This window comes from Spironucleus salmonicida, chromosome 1, assembly GCF_000497125.1.
Source record: "Spironucleus salmonicida strain ATCC 50377 chromosome 1, whole genome shotgun sequence".
Taxonomy (NCBI): Eukaryota; Fornicata; order Diplomonadida; family Hexamitidae; genus Spironucleus; species Spironucleus salmonicida.
The window spans coordinates 769,887-788,582 of NC_090596.1; the positions used below are offsets into that span (position 1 = coordinate 769,887).

General features: G+C 38.9%; 15 protein-coding genes across 15 annotated transcripts; 11 read left to right on the forward strand and 4 right to left on the reverse strand. All coding sequences in view use genetic code 6, as the record gives it.

Annotated features, from left to right (window-relative positions):
• Window positions 1–94: 94 nt before the first annotated feature.
• On the reverse strand, window positions 95–349 carry SS50377_20458 (uncharacterized protein; the record flags this gene model as incomplete). The annotated part of the gene is made up of 1 exon (XM_067904399.1): window positions 95–349. The coding sequence occupies one exon, from the start codon at window positions 347–349 to the stop codon at window positions 95–97; it is 255 nt and encodes an 84-aa protein (XP_067767881.1).
• A 647-nt stretch (window positions 350–996) lies between these two features.
• SS50377_20459 (uncharacterized protein) lies at window positions 997–1,272 on the forward strand (the record flags this gene model as incomplete). The annotated part of the gene is made up of 1 exon (XM_067904400.1): window positions 997–1,272. The coding sequence occupies one exon, from the start codon at window positions 997–999 to the stop codon at window positions 1,270–1,272; it is 276 nt and encodes a 91-aa protein (XP_067767882.1).
• Window positions 1,273–1,281: 9 nt separating this feature from the next.
• Window positions 1,282–1,542, reverse strand: SS50377_20460 (uncharacterized protein; the record flags this gene model as incomplete). The annotated part of the gene is made up of 1 exon (XM_067904401.1): window positions 1,282–1,542. The coding sequence occupies one exon, from the start codon at window positions 1,540–1,542 to the stop codon at window positions 1,282–1,284; it is 261 nt and encodes an 86-aa protein (XP_067767883.1).
• Window positions 1,543–1,890: 348 nt separating this feature from the next.
• On the forward strand, window positions 1,891–3,132 carry SS50377_20461 (putative Amino acid transporter; the record flags this gene model as incomplete). Its single annotated transcript, XM_067904402.1, has 1 exon — window positions 1,891–3,132. One exon carries the CDS (start codon window positions 1,891–1,893, stop codon window positions 3,130–3,132), a length of 1,242 nt encoding a protein of 413 aa, XP_067767884.1.
• Window positions 3,133–3,489: 357 nt separating this feature from the next.
• On the forward strand, window positions 3,490–3,924 carry SS50377_20462 (uncharacterized protein; the record flags this gene model as incomplete). The annotated part of the gene is made up of 1 exon (XM_067904403.1): window positions 3,490–3,924. The coding sequence occupies one exon, from the start codon at window positions 3,490–3,492 to the stop codon at window positions 3,922–3,924; it is 435 nt and encodes a 144-aa protein (XP_067767885.1).
• A 94-nt stretch (window positions 3,925–4,018) lies between these two features.
• Window positions 4,019–7,177, forward strand: SS50377_20463 (uncharacterized protein; the record flags this gene model as incomplete). Its single annotated transcript, XM_067904404.1, has 1 exon — window positions 4,019–7,177. One exon carries the CDS (start codon window positions 4,019–4,021, stop codon window positions 7,175–7,177), a length of 3,159 nt encoding a protein of 1,052 aa, XP_067767886.1.
• A 57-nt stretch (window positions 7,178–7,234) lies between these two features.
• Window positions 7,235–7,474, reverse strand: SS50377_20464 (uncharacterized protein; the record flags this gene model as incomplete). Its single annotated transcript, XM_067904405.1, has 1 exon — window positions 7,235–7,474. The coding sequence occupies one exon, from the start codon at window positions 7,472–7,474 to the stop codon at window positions 7,235–7,237; it is 240 nt and encodes a 79-aa protein (XP_067767887.1).
• Window positions 7,475–7,947: 473 nt separating this feature from the next.
• SS50377_20465 (uncharacterized protein) lies at window positions 7,948–8,181 on the reverse strand (the record flags this gene model as incomplete). Its single annotated transcript, XM_067904406.1, has 1 exon — window positions 7,948–8,181. One exon carries the CDS (start codon window positions 8,179–8,181, stop codon window positions 7,948–7,950), a length of 234 nt encoding a protein of 77 aa, XP_067767888.1.
• Window positions 8,182–9,142: 961 nt separating this feature from the next.
• SS50377_20466 (uncharacterized protein) lies at window positions 9,143–9,400 on the forward strand (the record flags this gene model as incomplete). The annotated part of the gene is made up of 1 exon (XM_067904407.1): window positions 9,143–9,400. One exon carries the CDS (start codon window positions 9,143–9,145, stop codon window positions 9,398–9,400), a length of 258 nt encoding a protein of 85 aa, XP_067767889.1.
• A 65-nt stretch (window positions 9,401–9,465) lies between these two features.
• SS50377_20467 (uncharacterized protein) lies at window positions 9,466–10,224 on the forward strand (the record flags this gene model as incomplete). The annotated part of the gene is made up of 1 exon (XM_067904408.1): window positions 9,466–10,224. The coding sequence occupies one exon, from the start codon at window positions 9,466–9,468 to the stop codon at window positions 10,222–10,224; it is 759 nt and encodes a 252-aa protein (XP_067767890.1).
• An 835-nt stretch (window positions 10,225–11,059) lies between these two features.
• SS50377_20468 (uncharacterized protein) lies at window positions 11,060–13,948 on the forward strand (the record flags this gene model as incomplete). The annotated part of the gene is made up of 1 exon (XM_067904409.1): window positions 11,060–13,948. The coding sequence occupies one exon, from the start codon at window positions 11,060–11,062 to the stop codon at window positions 13,946–13,948; it is 2,889 nt and encodes a 962-aa protein (XP_067767891.1).
• A 156-nt stretch (window positions 13,949–14,104) lies between these two features.
• On the forward strand, window positions 14,105–14,341 carry SS50377_20469 (uncharacterized protein; the record flags this gene model as incomplete). Its single annotated transcript, XM_067904410.1, has 1 exon — window positions 14,105–14,341. The coding sequence occupies one exon, from the start codon at window positions 14,105–14,107 to the stop codon at window positions 14,339–14,341; it is 237 nt and encodes a 78-aa protein (XP_067767892.1).
• A 605-nt stretch (window positions 14,342–14,946) lies between these two features.
• SS50377_20470 (2Fe-2S ferredoxin 1) lies at window positions 14,947–15,294 on the forward strand (the record flags this gene model as incomplete). The annotated part of the gene is made up of 1 exon (XM_067904411.1): window positions 14,947–15,294. One exon carries the CDS (start codon window positions 14,947–14,949, stop codon window positions 15,292–15,294), a length of 348 nt encoding a protein of 115 aa, XP_067767893.1.
• A 103-nt stretch (window positions 15,295–15,397) lies between these two features.
• On the forward strand, window positions 15,398–16,216 carry SS50377_20471 (uncharacterized protein; the record flags this gene model as incomplete). The annotated part of the gene is made up of 1 exon (XM_067904412.1): window positions 15,398–16,216. The coding sequence occupies one exon, from the start codon at window positions 15,398–15,400 to the stop codon at window positions 16,214–16,216; it is 819 nt and encodes a 272-aa protein (XP_067767894.1).
• A 1,134-nt stretch (window positions 16,217–17,350) lies between these two features.
• On the forward strand, window positions 17,351–18,307 carry SS50377_20472 (uncharacterized protein; the record flags this gene model as incomplete). The annotated part of the gene is made up of 1 exon (XM_067904413.1): window positions 17,351–18,307. One exon carries the CDS (start codon window positions 17,351–17,353, stop codon window positions 18,305–18,307), a length of 957 nt encoding a protein of 318 aa, XP_067767895.1.
• Between the last annotated feature and the right edge of the window lie 389 nt (window positions 18,308–18,696).

An 18,696-nucleotide genomic window follows, 5' to 3' on the forward strand; every position in this document is an offset into this window, starting at 1 on the left:
CATATCACTAGTACTATTTTCTAGACTCTCCTATGTACCAACGCAGCAATCTTTACAAGGTTTTTCCTAGCAGATAAACTTCTGCAGCCTCCCGTCACGGCTTTAACACGGTAGCGAAATGACTCTCGAATACCTCAATTAACTCGCTAAAGCTCTAATCACCGAACTAGAAATTCGAAGTCTCAGTTTCAGATATTTCTGACGTTTGCTCGTACGCAGAGAGCTGGCTGTATCTGACAAGATGCTTGCAGCGTGCAAAGTATTAGTTCTCAGTAACTTCTTTAATCGACTCCAATTTTGGGAGAGACTTGATGAGATGCGCGACATCGAAGCTAGAAATCCTATCCATTTAAAGTAATTCTAATTTAATGTATACATTATTATATAATTAAATATATTTGAGTACAATTCGTAAAAGCTGTAAATGTTTCATTGTGCAAGGAATGCAAAATATGGGCATGGGAGCAAACGTTAAAATTAGCTATAGTGTGAAATTAGGCATTATATATGAAGTCATAAAAAAGATACTAGTGCTGCCGAATAGTAAACCTATATGCAACTTAATTTGAGCGTCTAAGCGTCAGATGGTTGATGTTTTAGGGCACAAGAGAATAAATTTTGGGTTTTTGTGATCATGGTTTACTAGCGAGGCTGCACAACCAAAAATCCGAATCTCGGTAGATTCGTATTCGTTTTTTTTGAAAACAATAATTACAATAATATATGATATTTAATATTTTCACTAACCAAAATAATTATAGTTATACGAATTTTCTTATATAATAATCATTTTTGGTAAAGTGTTCTGACCTTGGAAAGAAACCGTATATTATTTATTACTTATATTATATATGTGCTAGATTGTTTACCCCACAAAATAATTTGAAAATTGTATATTATACTATATTAACACAGAATTTTACAAAAGCCAAAAATAAATCAATTCTACGACAGTATATATTGAATATTATTATATAAAAGTTTCAGATATCTAAAATGGACTTGTTCACAAAATGCTGCATACAGCTTCCGGAGATCGACGAGCACGGCGAGCAGCCAACCAGCATCCTGAACTCCAAAAGTTTCATCCGTCCGACGCAACTTTTGACCTACGAGGAAATGTCGGAAATCAGCTCCGTTTTCCGGTCCAATTTCGAGACGGTTTCCGACGCCTCAGACGACGACTCGGAGCGCCTCAGCACTGTGCTTCCAGGACCAGCCAAGAGCCAGGAGAACGTTTTCCACATGTTTTTTACACATAGCCAGGATTGAACTTGTTGATCATGCGTCCCTTTCAAATTCACGTTAAACCGCCTCTGCCAATTCTACCATTTCAAGAATTTGGACGCGCAGAGAAGCACCGATTTAGAGCTAAAGTTCCAGTTTCCCGAACGCTGCGTTGAGCGTATGTCGCATGAGGGCGATTTTACAGCATTTTGGGCGCAACCCCAGTACACCCTCGAGCTGGCCTTTTAATGTATCTGAGCGGGCACGCAGTATCATGATATCGCACTCCTCGGCTTCGCCAGTTGGCAGGGTCATTTTGATTCAGTTGGGTTCGTAGGGGATGGAGATTTTTCTGTATTTTATTAATATTATATTATATTAGAGATAATCGAAATTTTCGACAAATTAGGGTCATCAAGAGCGTCGTCGAGAAGGGATCCGCCGGTCGCTGATGGATCCCAGCTCAGCTAGCTACGGGGGTCACCAGATGAGTGAGATTTTAGCGATAGCGGACGAATCGATATTAGGGATTGCGTCAGATTTTGGTTTGTGCAAATCCCCATTTCAGAGTAGAAAAATAATATATCAAGCGCGCCGATAAATCACAATATCAAATATAATATTTAAGGTATAATAAATATAATTGTATATAATTAATTTTAAATGTCAAACGAAGAGGATATTCCTTTGTACATTGACGAACCATCTAGGCACTCTGAGCTCACGTTGTCTTTGCTACCAGATCCTGCAAAGTAAACACCGTTGACTTGCATTTTCAACTTCGTTAATTCTACATTAGGCAGCGGTGTTCTAACATTACCATATGTTTTTTTCCTATTAGGATATATTCTAGCTCCCATTGTGTCCATTTGTTTTTCCTTATTAGCTTTAGCGTCTTTTTACATGCTTGCTTCTGCAGCAAAGTATACCAATCGCTATCAGTACTCAACAATATGTGACAAGCTTTTTAAAACAAAATTTGCAGGTATTGTATGCAGTTTATTGCAAATAATTTTTATCTAAGGCGCATTGATAAGTTATATTGTTGTTATTAAAGACAATATGTGGTTTTTTACTCCAGAACAAAAATTGTACAGAGATTTAACGGTTAGTGGATTAATTCTATTTATTGTACTTCCATTAACATTTCTTCGCACATTAAACAAGCTTAAATTCACGTCGTACTTAATCATTTTTGTTTTCATCTATATTATAGCAGCACTAATTATTTTTAACGTATAAAATGATACACCTGGCTAAGTTGTTGCGTTTAATGTAAATTTTAGTTCATTAACCGCGATTTCATTATCTATTCATTCTTATTCATCATAATATAATTTTATCAACCTCTTTTACGAATTAAAACAAAGAGAAAAAAATATTCACAAGGTGATTATTACTAATCAAATAATAGTTACTTCTATTTACTTGACTGTAGGATTTTTAGGATATTTTTGTTATAAAAATTAAGTAAAGCCTGATATTCTAAGCAATTTTTAAGGCTCAGTTCTTGCCAAAATTGCGAATTTTTCTATGATATTTTTCATGATTATACATTATCCACTTCCAGTTTATGGGATGCGTAAAGCTGTTGAATCATTTATAGTTAAGAAAAATAGGGAAGCAAGCAATTTCTTCAGAATTTTAATTGCAACTCTAATTGTTAGCATAAGTTTAGTAATAGGAATTTTTGTTAACTCTATCGATAATATTATTGATTTTTCTAGTACTATTGCAGGTGGGGGTTTAGGATTTATTTACCCTCCATTGTTATTAGCTATAATTTGTAAAAGAGAGTAGCGTACTAAGCTTTTTGTTGGTTGTATCATATAACTAATAATAGGAATAAGTCTTGTTCTGACTGGGTTTGTTAGCGTATGTTTCAAATGGTTTGGAAGTTAATGAATTCATTTTACAATTGTATACAAACTGTTAATTCTGTAAAAATATTGATATTGATATTATATATAAAATTTAATACAATTGTTTCAATTTTACAAGTAAATTAATTGGGTTATGTTTTAATATTAAATAATAGAAAAATAGTTTTATAATTGTTATATAATATATTTAAAGCTCGTTAATTTAACATCGTAGATGAAATTTTTAAATTTTTACTGTCTGATAGTATTAGTTAGAATTAATTTTTATAAAAACTAATCTTTCATAATCTTTTGAAACTGGTCGTACAATTTTAAAGATTTTATGTTGAACTAGATAATATATATATTACCAATTATGCCCGATCCTTTTATTTATAAAATGGAAACTTGCGTCTCTTTCTAAGAACCTTTCCCAAAGCTTAACTTTATTATATTCGAAGATAGATCCTTCAAATAAAGATAATAAATGTAAGCATCTACTTATCCTATCAAAAAATTCTGGTCAAATGAAGAAAATTAAATTCTATCTGATTTAATAGAATCATATGGATATAAACCAACAAAAATATCATAATTCATTAAAACAAGAGATGTTAAATAAGTCATTTCACATATTTAAAAAATAAATCATAGATTAGATTCTAAAAATATAGCTGATTTTTAAGAAAAAGGAGTTTAACAAAATGAGCTTATCTAAAATATTTATTCAATGCTTTATCAATCAGGATATGGAGCGGGTGTTCTCGCACATTATATCAGCCACAGGTATAAAATTAACTTTGACCTTGTTTTATAAGTTTGCAAGCAGAATTGAGCCTTTAGAGGAATTAGAGTGATATTATTTGAATAATATATTATAAATATAATTCTGTTGTAAAAATGTTTACAAACATTTACATACGTTTAAAATGCTGAAAAATATAAATTAACGTTTAACCAAAAAAAAATCCTGTATTTTAATTTGGATTATCGTAAGTTTAATATTATTAACAGGGTTAATAGTGTCTTTAATATTTATATTTACTAATATTTTTAAGCGCTAAGATAATACTAAGTACTTTGAAGACTATAAATGGAGTTAGAAAAAATTAATTGTTTCTTAGAATGTAAGAACTTCATTTTCTTACTAAGATAATATTTTTTCTAATCATAACTACGCGTTCGACCGCCTGGTGGAGTTCAGCCTGTTTCACGGCTTCACCGAGGTAACTCTGTTCGCCGGCAGCGTCGAGTGGGAGTCCCTGGACTTCGACCGGGGTAGACTGCCGCACGAGGAGGATGTCCTGTACGCACTAAGGAAACTGCGTGCAAAGGGTATCAAGGCGAGCCTGGCGTTTTACATCAATGATGACATCAACAATATGACCAGCTGGCAGTACTCCGGGAAGATAGCCGCGATCGCCAAGCGCATTAATTCTGCTGACACCCCGATCAGCATGATCCACTTTGACCAGGAGCCAGACCAGGCGGAGTCTTACTCGGCCCTGGTCCAGATGCTCAAACTGGCGAACGACATATTCCCCACTGGCACTGCCGTCAAGCCTGCCTGGTTGCGTACACCGCTAAGTGGTATTTCGTTCCCCGCCGACATTCAGGCGATCATCGCAGACGAGTCCCAGGTAGCGACGCTCGCTGACCTGATCAACCGCCTCACCACCAACTCTCAGGTGATGGCCTACTCCAATACCTGGGACGACGTGTAGGCCCTCGCGGAATTGATGAAGCAGAGCGCTGCGAAATTCGGAAAGTCGTCCACGCCCATCCTAGAGACCAGCTTCGGCGGAAACTTGCCAGACACCGAGACCCTGTACCAGCAGGTCCAGGGTAACCAAACTAAATGGTACCGCGACGTGACTGCCTTCGCCGCCAAGCACCGGTCGGTCGTGATCCACGACTACCGCCACTACTATTCAAACTTCCTCTGCTCCGAGCCAGTGATCTGGAAGGGTGTTTCTCAGACCCGCAACTGCGCCGCCCCGGTCATCCCCAACAGCCAGGCGCCCGACATTGAGTACGATTTTACCATACCTGGGGACGGTGGTGAGCCGGAACCCGAAGTCGTGCCCACCTTTATTGCGTATCAGGATGCGTAGAAGGGTCTTTACGCCTGGGACCACGCTAAGGAGCGTATAGACGGCAAGCCTGCCTGGGAAATGCTGCTCCGGAACCATAACTACGCGTTCGACCGCCTGGTGGAGTTCAGCCTGTTTCACGGCTTCACCGAGGTAACTCTGTTCGCCGGCAGCGTCGAGTGGGAGTCCCTGGACTTCGACCGGGGTAGACTGCCGCACGAGGAGGATGTCCTGTACGCACTAAGGAAACTGCGTGCAAAGGGTATCAAGGCGAGCCTGGCGTTTTACATCAATGATGACATCAACAATATGACCAGCTGGCAGTACTCCGGGAAGATAGCCGCGATCGCCAAGCGCATTAATTCTGCTGACACCCCGATCAGCATGATCCACTTTGACCAGGAGCCAGACCAGGCGGAGTCTTACTCGGCCCTGGTCCAGATGCTCAAACTGGCGAACGACATATTCCCCACTGGCACTGCCGTCAAGCCTGCCTGGTTGCGTACACCGCTAAGTGGTATTTCGTTCCCCGCCGACATTCAGGCGATCATCGCAGACGAGTCCCAGGTAGCGACGCTCGCTGACCTGATCAACCGCCTCACCACCAACTCTCAGGTGATGGCCTACTCCAATACCTGGGACGACGTGTAGGCCCTCGCGGAATTGATGAAGCAGAGCGCTGCGAAATTCGGAAAGTCGTCCACGCCCATCCTAGAGACCAGCTTCGGCGGAAACTTGCCAGACACCGAGACCCTGTACCAGCAGGTCCAGGGTAACCAAACTAAATGGTACCGCGACGTGACTGCCTTCGCCGCCAAGCACCGGTCGGTCGTGATCCACGACTACCGCCACTACTATTCAAACTTCCTCTGCTCCGAGCCAGTGATCTGGAAGGGTGTTTCTCAGACCCGCAACTGCGCCGCCCCGGTCATCCCCAACAGCCAGGCGCCCGACATTGAGTACGATTTTACCATACCTGGGGACGGTGGTGAGCCGGAACCCGAAGTCGTGCCCACCTTTATTGCGTATCAGGATGCGTAGAAGGGTCTTTACGCCTGGGACCACGCTAAGGAGCGTATAGACGGCAAGCCTGCCTGGGAAATGCTGCTCCGGAACCATAACTACGCGTTCGACCGCCTGGTGGAGTTCAGCCTGTTTCACGGCTTCACCGAGGTAACTCTGTTCGCCGGCAGCGTCGAGTGGGAGTCCCTGGACTTCGACCGGGGTAGACTGCCGCACGAGGAGGATGTCCTGTACGCACTAAGGAAACTGCGTGCAAAGGGTATCAAGGCGAGCCTGGCGTTTTACATCAATGATGACATCAACAATATGACCAGCTGGCAGTACTCCGGGAAGATAGCCGCGATCGCCAAGCGCATTAATTCTGCTGACACCCCGATCAGCATGATCCACTTTGACCAGGAGCCAGACCAGGCGGAGTCTTACTCGGCCCTGGTCCAGATGCTCAAACTGGCGAACGACATATTCCCCACTGGCACTGCCGTCAAGCCTGCCTGGTTGCGTACACCGCTAAGTGGTATTTCGTTCCCCGCCGACATTCAGGCGATCATCGCAGACGAGTCCCAGGTAGCGACGCTCGCTGACCTGATCAACCGCCTCACCACCAACTCTCAGGTGATGGCCTACTCCAATACCTGGGACGACGTGTAGGCCCTCGCGGAATTGATGAAGCAGAGCGCTGCGAAATTCGGAAAGTCGTCCACGCCCATCCTAGAGACCAGCTTCGGCGGAAACTTGCCAGACACCGAGACCCTGTACCAGCAGGTCCAGGGTAACCAAACTAAATGGTACCGCGACGTGACTGCCTTCGCCGCCAAGCACCGGTCGGTCGTGATCCACGACTACCGCCACTACTATTCAAACTTCCTCTGCTCCGAGCCAGTGATCTGGAAGGGTGTTTCTCAGACCCGCAACTGCGCCGCCCCGGTCATCCCCAACAGCCAGGCGCCCGACATTGAGTATGATGGGCTATGAACTGACTGATTTAAGTTAAATACTTTTATGAATATAATTTTTAATTATTCACTACTATCATAGAATGATATCCCATGAATCAGAGATCTACTGTTCTCCATGGAAAATTAACGGTTTGCTTAATGGATGCAGTTCTATTTAGTTATTTTGAACGTTATCACCAATATGCTAAAAATTTGGCGAAGAATAGCATTGTAATTTATGGACATAATTAGAACAGTCAGATGCTTCTGATTCAGAGATAGTCAGTTGACATTAGGAATTGGCGAGTTAAATTTCTTCTGTTTAAGTTTTCATTAAACTAATGAAGTGTAAAGTAATACTGATATTTATTATTATAATTTACTAAAAATTAAAAATAGTAAGTTATGCTGCTATATATTAAATACTATTAATATAATTATTAGTAGATTAAAACTATATACTTTTATAATAATAAAATATTTCAAACTAGATTTTAATTTAACCTAACAAGTATAATTTTTTCTAATATATATTAATAACTCTATCGTAGTAATATTTCTATAGTCTTAAACAACTGATATATATTAAGAATATATTTATTATATTTTGAGTCAATAAGTTAATAATTACTGGCTCCTAGTTACATGAATTATTGTTTATTATTTTCATAATTTAACATGTAAATATACATATTTTCCGTTTCTTAGATCTTAAATATTTAAAGATGCAGTTTACAAAAATAGTTTACATAAATTACCATACTAAAATAATTATATAAGGTTAATATATGCTGCTAGAATCACTAATCAAAAATCTATCTCCCATGAATCGGTGTATATTTCATTTAATGTAAATTATGCATTCAGTTATTTTTAATGCATATTATTTAGCTCTACTTTTCGGTCAATTAGGTAAAAATTTCCCAGTGATAGATTCCTTAATTTCTTCACATAATTCGAAAAATCTGATGCCTCTGAGTCTGAAATGTAAAGTTCAGGTTAAATAGTAGCCTACTATATCTCCTCATTCTGTTCCTCCATTAACTAAAAATAACAATTTCTTATTTATATAATATATAAATAAGTATAATCCATAAATTACTTTTCATCCTATTTATCATTATTATCTCTTTTATTATCTATAATGTAGATTAAACTTATGCTTGTCGCTGTATACCTAAAATTCACTTTATGATTGCCAAAACTATGGAATAATAATATAATGGCTCTTCACTGCTAAAAACAGTTTTTACACTAAAAAGCATCATTTTTACAGAAAATACCAAATTTCCAAAATCATAAATTGTAGTCAAGCCCCGTTTGCCGAGCATGTAATTCTGTCATATTCCGTAAGGCAAAGTGTCCAAATCCGAAACTTTCAAACTCCGTCACTGGCTGCCTACGGGCCCCGTGCCTACAACTTCCGCAGGCTGCGTGGTGCGTTGTTGTGAAAGTCGTACTCCTGGTACTGCCACCGCACGACGGCAGCGGGCTTGAAGGTTGAATATTCCGTTCCCATTTTTGGAAATCCTACTTTCGAGATATTATCGTGTATGTGCAGAGTACAATTTTTACTGAAAACTAGCGGCACAGTAGGAGTACATTAAAATGGGTTAGGGACAATAGGAAAATTAATAATTCTGTTCTGTAGATAAAAGTTTAGATAGTTGGAGCGTGACGGTAATAAGTTATCTGCGCTGTTCCAGGATGTAGAATCTGTAGAAAAAACTATCCGTAGAACGGCTGTAAATATTGTTTTCAAAATTGTACAGGTGCCGCAAATTTTATCGCTAGGACAATATAAAGTGATGATGAATCTTGAATTGCTGGATGGTGAGGGTTTGCAAAGTGGAAAACGCGTAAACCGTAACTTTCGCGAATAGTTTTGTGTAAAAAGTTGGATTAATCACTAGTTATTTGTATATGGTTAACTACAATTTATGATTAAGTAAATTTGAAAGATTGATAATAGTATATAATAATAATTACCGATAAAATATTAATGCAACCTAGTTTTCAGTACTTATTTTTGGCACCCACATCCCTAACTGATATGCACAATCAGACCCCTGCTACTATTTTCAAGCGATTCGGTAACTCCTGCCGCGATTATTTTTAGTTTGAGCAATGCCACAAGTATACAACGGCAGCCTAAAATGCGAAAAAGGTTTCCACCGAAGACGATGATTATGTATTCATCGAGGCAGTTAGAAGGAAAGTTTAAGCTCCATAACGCAGAAAATGGCGATATTTGCAGTGATTATACAATTTCTTTACAATCCATCATATATATTATCTTAGAATACAAATTTATTCTACTAAAAAATGATCCCGAGCATCAAACTGACTAATATCCAGTATTAACTCAAGCTAGATATTTCGCCTATCAACTTATCACGTTCATATAATTCAGCGCGCCCGAATCTCGTAAATCACTTGTATACACCCCAAACATCTAGAATTAATGAGGACGTATTTGCGTCGCCATAGCTGTTTAACGCATCGTTACAGTTCAAATCTTCGTAAATTCAGCGTATTGATAACAAAATTTCACAATTCTCTGACCACATATTAACTTCTAGAGTATTAAGAAAACGAACAATTGATTTGCAGACATCTACTGGTCGTAAGGCTGATTTCTAATACAAAAACATTTTTACGTCAGACTATGCAATTATGAGTGCAATACTAGCAGGTGATAAATCTGGCCTCATAGCAAAAATATACTGGTACTTCCCTGAGCTGAAGACAAAAATGAAGACATTTCCAAGAGAAATGTTCCTTCGATAGCTCATTTAATTACCGTTTAACGCTAAAAATACATCTATAATCACCCAGCCAAAAAACATCCTCAACAAACTCACATAAACCAAGTTTAAATAAATTCGGAGTCAGTACGCCGCTATTATCGGAAAGGACGGGGAGCGATTTTTTAACTATGTTCTATTCATCAAGGCCTAGAATAACGAATTCCAGCCGTAACTCATCCATGTGAACCAGGACTCGTTCATTGAAAAGTTTATTGAAAATACAAACAGATCAATCATGATGAAAAAGTTAGAATTTCGAGTATAAAAGAAGTGATAGTTTCGGATACAGTGTTGTTATTTACTATTTTATAATAATTACTATTTGGTTTTAAATTTTAAATATTTGACTCTATATAAGATATAATATGATAAAAATTGAGTATTCAGTCGTAGAGTTTTTCTAAAATTACCCCGAACTCTTAAATAATAATAATAATAATAATAATAATAATAATAATAATAATAATAATAATAATAATAATAATAATAATAATAATAATAATAATAATAATAATAATAATAATAATAATAATAATAATAATAATAATAATAATAATAATAATAATAATAATAATAATAATAATAATAATAATAATAATAATAATAATAATAATAATAATAATAATATAATAATAATAATAATAATAATAATAATAATAATAATAATAATAATAATAATAATAATAATAATAATAATAATAATAATAATAATAAATAATAATAATAATAATAATAATAATAATAATAATAATAATTAAATAACGTCTTTGTTTTAGTCTATTCATAAATGATGAAAATAGGAAGGTGCGTAGTTGAGCCTAGAGACGGTATGTGGCTAGTCAATAAGCAGCCTGCAATATAGAAATTTGGTATTGCAAATTATAATCTAGTGATGTCAGTTCAGTAGACTTCTGACGATGAATATGACATTTCAATTTGAGAACTATTTGTTCTGATAAGCGTTAAGAGTTTATATTTAACGGTTAGTAGGTTAATTTAAGCGAATAACAAGATTGATCTATTCGTTCTTCTAATATTTGATAAAGGCTCATAAATTACCACAAACTAAAACACAAGTAATCATGAATTATTATATTATATTATAACAGATGTATAAATTTTATATGAAACAGATTTTTCCAGGGCTGACAAGGTAAAGTTCACATAAATCATTAGCCGATAACTTGGCTTAGCTCTATCCAAATATAAAGTAAGATGAACTCTTATCCTATATTCAGAATGATAATTAGAACTCACAAACACTTTAGAGAATTAAAACTTAGATGAACGACTTTAACAATTCTACAGTTCTTAAAAATATTTATCAGTTATTAGAATAACAAAGAGAAGGCATATTTGTAAAATTCGAATAGTATGAAGTCTTGTAAACAGTAAATATAAAAGCTTTCTAGGATCAAATAGGAGACCTATAATAACAGATTAAAAATTATGAAAATACTAATCAATCTAAATTTGAAGCAGAATTATTGAAATTATTAGACGTCGAAAACTAAGAAGACTGCTTTTTAGTCATTAAAAAGTGGAAAGAAAACATTATTGATTTGGAAAATTAGTAGCTAGACATAATATCAAGGTCAGAAGTATTGTCCACTGAAAATTAGAGGTTGAAAGAAATACTAACGGAAGAAAAATCTTAAGATGGAGATTTGGATATTAATGCGTTAAATAGTATTTCATCGAGTTAAAAAAATATCGATGATTTATCAATAGAAGATGAGTTATTTGATCTAAAAAAGTAAATTAAATATTATAAAAATGTATAATAGGAATATTTAGTAAAAGAGGCCGAATATAAAACTGTTGAAAATTTTTAATATAGAATTTCATAGATTATTAATTGCTCGGTTTACAATGATCCTGAATTTATAATTTAAAGTTTATAAACTAAAATTTTATTATTAAAGTAATTATAGGATATTTTATCAGAGGTTTAGTAGCTTATATAAACTGATTCCAGTAATTTAATCATTAATAAAATAACCAAATTGGTAAACAATAATTATGATGATCTAATTTTACTATTGAGTAAACATCAAATTGAGGATAATTTAGCTGTGAATTTAGATAAATTGCTTAACTATAAAGATAAAGAAATTGAAACTTGTGTCTAAAAAAATTAATAGTTATGTCTCGAAGTTGTATCTTTAGAAGAAGAAATTAAGATTCTAACTGAATTTACCACGGAATCATCAGTATTTTTACATAATATTAGTGAACTTTTATTATGCGAGGAAGATGAATATCAAATACTGTAATCTGCTTAATAGATCATGTCAAATTAATTTAATCTCCAAGAGTAAATAAATTAATTAAACTAAGATAAATAGATAAACAACTAATAGTCACCAATATTAAGATAAATTAGCGAGCTATACGCCACGGATTTATCTGATAAAGAACTTCCACTATTTATGCAGTAAATCAAGTAAAAATCAGACGAAAAAACAAATTCCAATGATAAACTCATTATTGCAAATTAAAACCTTCAGGATGAAATTCTATCCTACTAGATGTTGCTCAAATCTGGTAGCCAGCTTGAATTCATAGATGAGCTTACAAAATTACAAAATAACTACAAAAAAAGCTAAGACATCATTATTTAGATACAACACTGTCTGAATCTAAGTACGGAATAAGATATGCTGCCATAAATTCTCAACAAAGTACAAAACGCATAGAAGGCAGCCTATCTAGACCCAATAAATACTGCACTTTAAACGTAATTTTCTACTGACCAGCTGTTAACTTTCATAACTCAATTATAAGAGGAAAATGCTCTCCAGAAACACTAAGCTGCTAATCTTCATGCACAAATAGATGAAAATAGGTCAAATTTGGATAATAACATTCAATAATATAACTAGTTCAAATACAAGCTAAATGAGGCCCTAAACTGCGATTTAAGCGAATCCCAGCTACTAAATCTTATAAAAAACTCCCAGGAACGTCAAATCGACCTAGAAACCAAGCTACAAGCGAGCGAGCGATTCTTACAACAATCAAACTAAGATCTTAACCAGCACAAGCAGCAGCTTTCAGCTTAAAAATCGCTTAGTGCCAATTTTGAGAGCGAAATAAACATTCTGAAGCGCAATTTCAGCACACTCCAAGAAGCGCTGGTCCTGAAAACTGCCGATTTCGAGGCGCTAACAAAAATCGCGGCCTGCGGAGCGCCCGAATTTGGCGGTTCCTAGGAACGAAATTTCGAGGGTATACAACGTCTCGAAACGGGGGAAGCGGGATAAAATACATAAAATAACAAAAATATGCAACCCTCTCAAATCGACCCCTAGAACGCTCAAAATGCGTTAAATGCGTTAAATGCGTTAAATTCCTAAAATTTCCAAAACTCCTAAAATACAGAAATCTCCCAAAACCCCCAAAATACAGAAATCTCCCAACCCCCCCAACTCTCCCCAAACACTCTCCTCATGACCTAAAAAATCGACTTTTTGACGCTTTCGCTCAAACGGAAGGAAGAAACTATCTCGAATTTGGACGCTCACCTCGTCGCGATTTGCGCTGCGCTGCGGCGCTTTCCGGCCCTCAACGGCGCTTTCTACGCGCAGGCGCACGGAATTGCGCAGAAACTCGGAAATTTATCGCGCAGCTTCGCGTTTTTGTTCAGGGAAAACGCGCTCCGCGCCGCGCAGTTCGGGCAGCGCTTCGCGTGTCTGCGGCAGCGCGCGGAGTCGATTTTGGCGGAGCGGGACGCGCAGATTTAAGGCAATTAGCGGATTTAGCAGGAGCTGCAATTCCGGCTTTCGGCGTGCGAGGCCGAGAATCGAAAATTGGCGAAAGACGCGGAGCAGGCGACAAGCGCTGTGGGGGCTGTCCGGCTCAATTAGCGGATAAGGCAGCTGGAGCTCGAAAATAACGATTTGAGGGCGATGCGAACGGGGGATTATGAGCCGGTTGCGGGCGTTTTTGGGGCAAAAGTCAAAAGTCCCGAATTAATTTTAAGAGGAAAGAAGTGATAAATATTAATATAAATATTAAGATATAATAATTGTGATTAGAATAAAAATTCTACGGTAAAAAATAGTATTCAACTGCAAAAAATTAGGATATACAGTAATTTAAACGTTAATGTATAGTTTACAATCACATTGTGTTGGGCGCACTATTCTAAAATGTTCTATCAATCTCTCGACATAGTGCACACTGCAAAATCAGCTTAAGGAGATAAAAGGAGTTTCTAGCTGCCTAGTTTATCTCCTAAGGAAGAGTCGATCCCGAATTTCAATCATATCTTTAATAATTTCGCGAAAAAGAAAGGTCTTAACGGAAGAAAGACGAAAAAGGACTACTCAGAAGAAAAAATTTGCAAGCTTAAGATTTAGCTTGCAATGCTTAAGGTAGGCGAGTGAAATTTAGTGCACTAGGCTTCTAGTTTAGCTATATTAGTTTAACAGAATTTTGATTTAGATGTGAGTTATTGTGAACATAATATATAATAATATTCAATTTGTATAAATTATTTGTTTTAACGATAACTTTTGTCCAAATTAACGTTGCTACACCTAATATTATAAAGAATATAAATTTCAAAATTTATGTAAAATAAAAAGTGTAGTTACTGTTTGTTATATGTTTTGATAATAAATATTATATAATAAATTAATATTAAAGTTAGTATTGTTTATTCTAATAATTAGTCATTGTATAATTAAAAATAAAAAATGAAAGATAGTATTGTATAATTTTACATAATTAATCGATAGCATGATGAAATGATTTATTAATATAGATTCCAGGGTTTTATACAATATTATAATCAGCATAATTGGTATTTATTAAGTTTATTCTCACTAAATAATCAGGTATTTATCAGCTTATTATTATATTATAGTAACATATTATTATGTATACGAACTTTGTATAATATGTTTTAGATACCCACTCCATCTTTTTCCAGAATAAAATTAATATTATATCATATACCTAATATTCGTATTTGTTTACTTTCGTAAAAATGATACCAGTGAGTGTTAAGGCTGGAAAAAATGTAACTAAAATTCTAATTAAAGCAGGAGAAAAGCTTATTGACTAGCTTCGTGCACATGGAGTCAAATTAAACGATGCATGCGAGGGAAACTTAGGATGTGGAACTTGTCATATAATCTTTGACGAGAAGACATTTAAGAAACTACCTTAAAATACAGATTAAGAGGAGGATTTGTTGTTATTTAGCCCAGGATTAACCAAAACTAGCAGACTTGCATGTGGCATTAAAGTAGATTCTACACTAAATGACGCTTTTATCACTATTCCAGAGCTAAACAGGAATGTGTTAAGCGAAAACGATTTAGTAACTAAATGATTAGAATTTATAAGCAGTTTATATTTCGCATCCTAATTATATATATTTTACTTATATTATATTATTATAATATATAAATATGCACATTTGATAAAATTTCAAAATGAACGATATATTCTATCGCACATTTTAAAACACTCTCTCGCTCTACCATGACACACCAGACTTCGTTTCCGATATAAATAACACCCAAGACGAAAACGCTTGGCCCGAATCTCTTAAATACAGCTCATTTAGGCATCTAAACACAATACATACACCGCTCACTCCACCACCAGACGCCTTATCAGACTTTCCAGCCCATTTTCATTTCTTAATCTCCACTATGCCGCTCAAATATCGCCAGATTTTTGCAAACCTGATCCACATAGAATATCCAACGCAATCTGCGCCCGCGCTTGTAATCGGCGACGCTTATGTCTTATTCGAGATATTTTACTTCGAAAAAACTGCATAGAGCCTCTAGTTCTCTCCTGCTGCTACTTCACCAGAAAATGCGTTTTTTCTACGGAAACAAAAAATTTCTGGACGATCTGCACAGCTCTTCGTGCGCAATTTCGTAAAGAATGCTCCGAAATGCGTCGTTTATGTGAACTGGAACGAACTGGCAGAACTCCAAAGGGGCCGACTGGGGGCGTGCTTGGCAGTACTTGGCCACTAGTTTCGGTTGGAAAGCGTCAACAGTGGGGTGCGGAAAACACCAGTGCTTACCAGTGCTTTGGTCGATTCGGAGTATTTTTCCCGTCTAGAAGAATTTGAAATGTCGCGTCGCTTGTCCGTTTATGGTCATGAAATAGCGGTATGGGTGGGCTCGTTAGGGATAGCTTTGGGCATCATTTTGATTGTTGAGCTGCTAGCATTTTTAGGTGCAATCGGGGTTACTGTGCAATTCAAAAACTAGCTAACGGCGAAGGGTTTGTGAGGAGGGAGTTTAAGGATTTCCTGATTGTTTTTTGAAATTTATAATATATCATAGAATACTCTAAATAATATTTTAGATAGTTTTTGGAAAACTGTAAAAAACGGTTTTTTTTGAATATATGTATTTGGGTATCATAAAAAAATCTTGTAGAATAGAGACAAAGAATTGTAAAAAGAATTGGCATTAGTACTGGTAACCTAGTAAGGTCATGCGCTAATTTATTTACAAAATGGGACTCGACTCGTCGGACTTCAAACCAACGGAGGTGATGCAGTGGGAGTACCGAGCTTACGACTTCCGTGAGAACGCGCCCCGGTAACTGCGAAGGCAGCAGGAGCGGTGGTCAGCTGCGTCCGGCGACAGTGTGGGCATGTGAGATGCGGTGCCAGCAGGGGACGACTTGGCCCAAGCGTGGAAGGTTGCGTTTGCTAGGCTAAAGGCACCAGGCCTTGGCGACAGACGACGGCAGACGTGCCACATAATCCTATCTCCGGTGAGGCACCATCGCTGGCGATGAAAGCTCACCACAGTCAGCTGCATTCAGGCGGAAGTGTTCATGGGCCAGATTTGCAGGGACTTGAACTGCGACGATATAAACAGTAGGTACTCCATTCTTACTTCCAACCGAGCACTGCTCACTATAAATGCTTTCAATATAAATATTGTTCATCCCAGCCCTGTGCGTAACTTACAGCGAAACGGTTTCACTGACACCGTAAAGTATACTTATTGACGAGTATAATCTGTAAAGTATCCCAGCGCTCCTGGTATTCAATTCTACTGGCTGTATGGCACTGTGCTGGAGTATTTGTGACGCGTAGCACGAGGTCCCGAACTCGTTAGTTCCGGCCGGGCCTGCCCTTGAAGGCAACCCAAGCTATAGAATTTGAATTCAATAGAAAGGGGAGCCTCCCACGCGGTGTTCAAGCCGGCGCCAGCAGGAGTGCGGGATAGAACTGCGGCAGAGCCCGGGACCGGGAGTCGGGACGCCGCAACGGCAAGCCCGAAGAGTGAGATACATAAATACATAATTGAGATCAGTTCGGTGTAAGTGTCCCCAGTAACGTAGGTGAGAGAAACCAAAACATCATTGCTGGAGCGGGGCGGGAAGGGGAGGGAGTGGTGTGGTGTGGAATGGAATGGAATGTGAGGGCAAGGACCCGTGGGCGGGAAAGGTGCGATTTCTGCTCCGGCGCGACCTAGGAGTACGAGGCAGGCCTTTGTGCTAGGGCACGCGCGGCAGCTCCAGGTCTGCTAGGACGCGCGAACTTCGGCCGCCAGCCTGCGCCCTGTTTCTCGTACTGCGCCTTATGTGCTAGTATATAATAACCACCACTTCAACACAGAACTTCCGGACGAAGCTAAAAATAACAACCGTCAGAAGTATCCTATACATACCATACCAGCTTTCCACAAATGTTCAACCTGGAGAAAACCAACTACGCCTCGATCCAGCGCAACCGGTCCACGATCGCGCGCTCTCCCCCCAGAGTCACGGCCCACGTGTCCTTTGTGAACCAGCCTGACGTCCCCGAGCCGTTCGACATAGCCGCCCGCTGCCTCAACTCCAGCAGCGAGGAGCTTCCCGCGCCGATCACCTTAGTCCCCGCCTCGTCAGCACCGGAGCCTGTGGCTAGGCTCCGGAAGAACGGCTCTCTCTTCCTCGACCACCGGCAGGCGCGGCGCGGGTCCTTCGTCGACCTGCCTCTGCCCCGGCTGACGCCCAAGACGCCGCTGGAGGTGTTCCGGGAGATTGCCCTGCTGCCGGTGGAGCCCGTGAACGACCCGAAGGAGACGGAGTTCCAGGAGGCGTTCGCGTTCGGTAGCGGCGTGAGCCTCCGCAGCCTCGAGATGGGCACGCTCTTCGGCCGCATCCTGTACCACTTCCCGCACCAGAAGAGGGCGTTCCGGGTGTCGACGAAGGCGGACCGGCTCTTCAAGATCCACAAGCCGCAGCCCAGCGGGATCCTGAACTCCGTGGACCGGATCGTGGAGCAGGTCGAGATGGCCAACCTGGTGGACAACTACTTCAGGCTGAAGGCGGGGCGGAAGCTGCAGCGGATCCAGAGCGTGCTGGGGATGGACCAGTGAGGGCGGTGCTCCCACGGTGACCTGCCGCCGCGCCACTCCCTCCCCTTCCCGCCCCGCTCCAGCAATGATGTTTTGGTTTCTCTCACCTACGTTACTGGGGACACTTACACCGAACTGATCTCAATTATGTATTTATGTATCTCACTCTTCGGGCTTGCCGTTGCGGCGTCCCGACTCCCGGTCCCGGGCTCTGCCGCAGTTCTATCCCGCACTCCTGCTGGCGCCGGCTTGAACACCGCGTGGGAGGCTCCCCTTTCTATTGAATTCAAATTCTATAGCTTGGGTTGCCTTCAAGGGCAGGCCCGGCCGGAACTAACGAGTTCGGGACCTCGTGCTACGCGTCACAAATACTCCAGCACAGTGCCATACAGCCAGTAGAATTGAATACC